The sequence below is a fragment of the Piliocolobus tephrosceles genome, chromosome 21, assembly GCF_002776525.5.
Source record: "Piliocolobus tephrosceles isolate RC106 chromosome 21, ASM277652v3, whole genome shotgun sequence".
Lineage (NCBI taxonomy): Eukaryota > Metazoa > Chordata > Mammalia > Primates > Cercopithecidae > Piliocolobus > Piliocolobus tephrosceles.
Genome location: NC_045454.1, coordinates 9,226,023 through 9,226,843, shown reverse-complemented (window position 1 = coordinate 9,226,843; position 821 = coordinate 9,226,023). Strand labels below are relative to the sequence as shown.

At 52.0% G+C, this 821-nt stretch overlaps 1 protein-coding gene across 2 annotated transcripts in view; it reads left to right on the top strand.

Annotated features, from left to right (window-relative positions):
- NUCB1 (nucleobindin 1) overlaps positions 1-821 on the top strand; it is a 25,020-nt gene that overhangs the window by 4,309 nt on the left and 19,890 nt on the right. For both annotated transcript variants that reach the window (XM_026457332.1, XM_026457331.1), the window contains exon 3: positions 583-690. In XM_026457332.1, coding sequence (XP_026313117.1) covers positions 583-690 — 108 coding nt within the window. The remainder of the gene's footprint in view (positions 1-582; positions 691-821) is intronic.

The window sequence follows — 821 nt, the reverse complement described above, 5'->3', positions numbered from 1 at the left end:
TGGATGGATGGATGATGGGTGGATGGATGGATGGGTGGGTGGATGGATAGATGGGTGGATGGATGGATGGATGGATGATGGGTGGATGGATGGATGGGTGGGATGTATGGATGGATGGGTGGGTGGGTGGATGGATGGGTGGGTGGATGGATGGGTGGGTGGGTGGGTGGATGGATGGATGGATGGATGGATGATGGGTGAATGGATGGCTGGGTGAGATGTGTGGATGGGTGTATGGATGGATGTATGGGTGGATGGATGGATGGATGGATGATGGGTGGATAGATGGATGGGTGGGATGTATGGATGGGGGGTGGATGCATGGATGAATGGGTGGTTGGATGGATGGATAAAGGTATGATTCACAGCTTCCCAACAAGTCATGTCCACTCTGAGCACCCACTCTGGGCAGTATTGGGCTGGGTGTTCACGGATGTGATTTTCATTTCATCTTTGCTACATATATGGGAAAAGGTAAAAACTGAGTCCCTCGTCAGCTGCCCCAGGGAGTGGCCATAACAGTAACAGGAGTGAGAGTGGGGGTGGGAGCAGGGGCTGCTATGTCTGTTCTTGTTGCCTTAGGACACAGGCCTGTACTACCACCGGTACCTCCAGGAGGTCATCGATGTGCTGGAGACCGATGGGCATTTCCGAGAGAAGCTGCAAGCTGCCAATGCAGAGGACATCAAGGTGCAGCTGGGGGCGGTGGGGGCTGTGGGAGGGGTACGTGCTGGGAGGGCAGAGTTCAGGAGAGGACTGGTTTCTTTTTTTTTTATTTATTTATTTATTTATTTATTTTTTTTGAGACGGAGTCTTGCTCT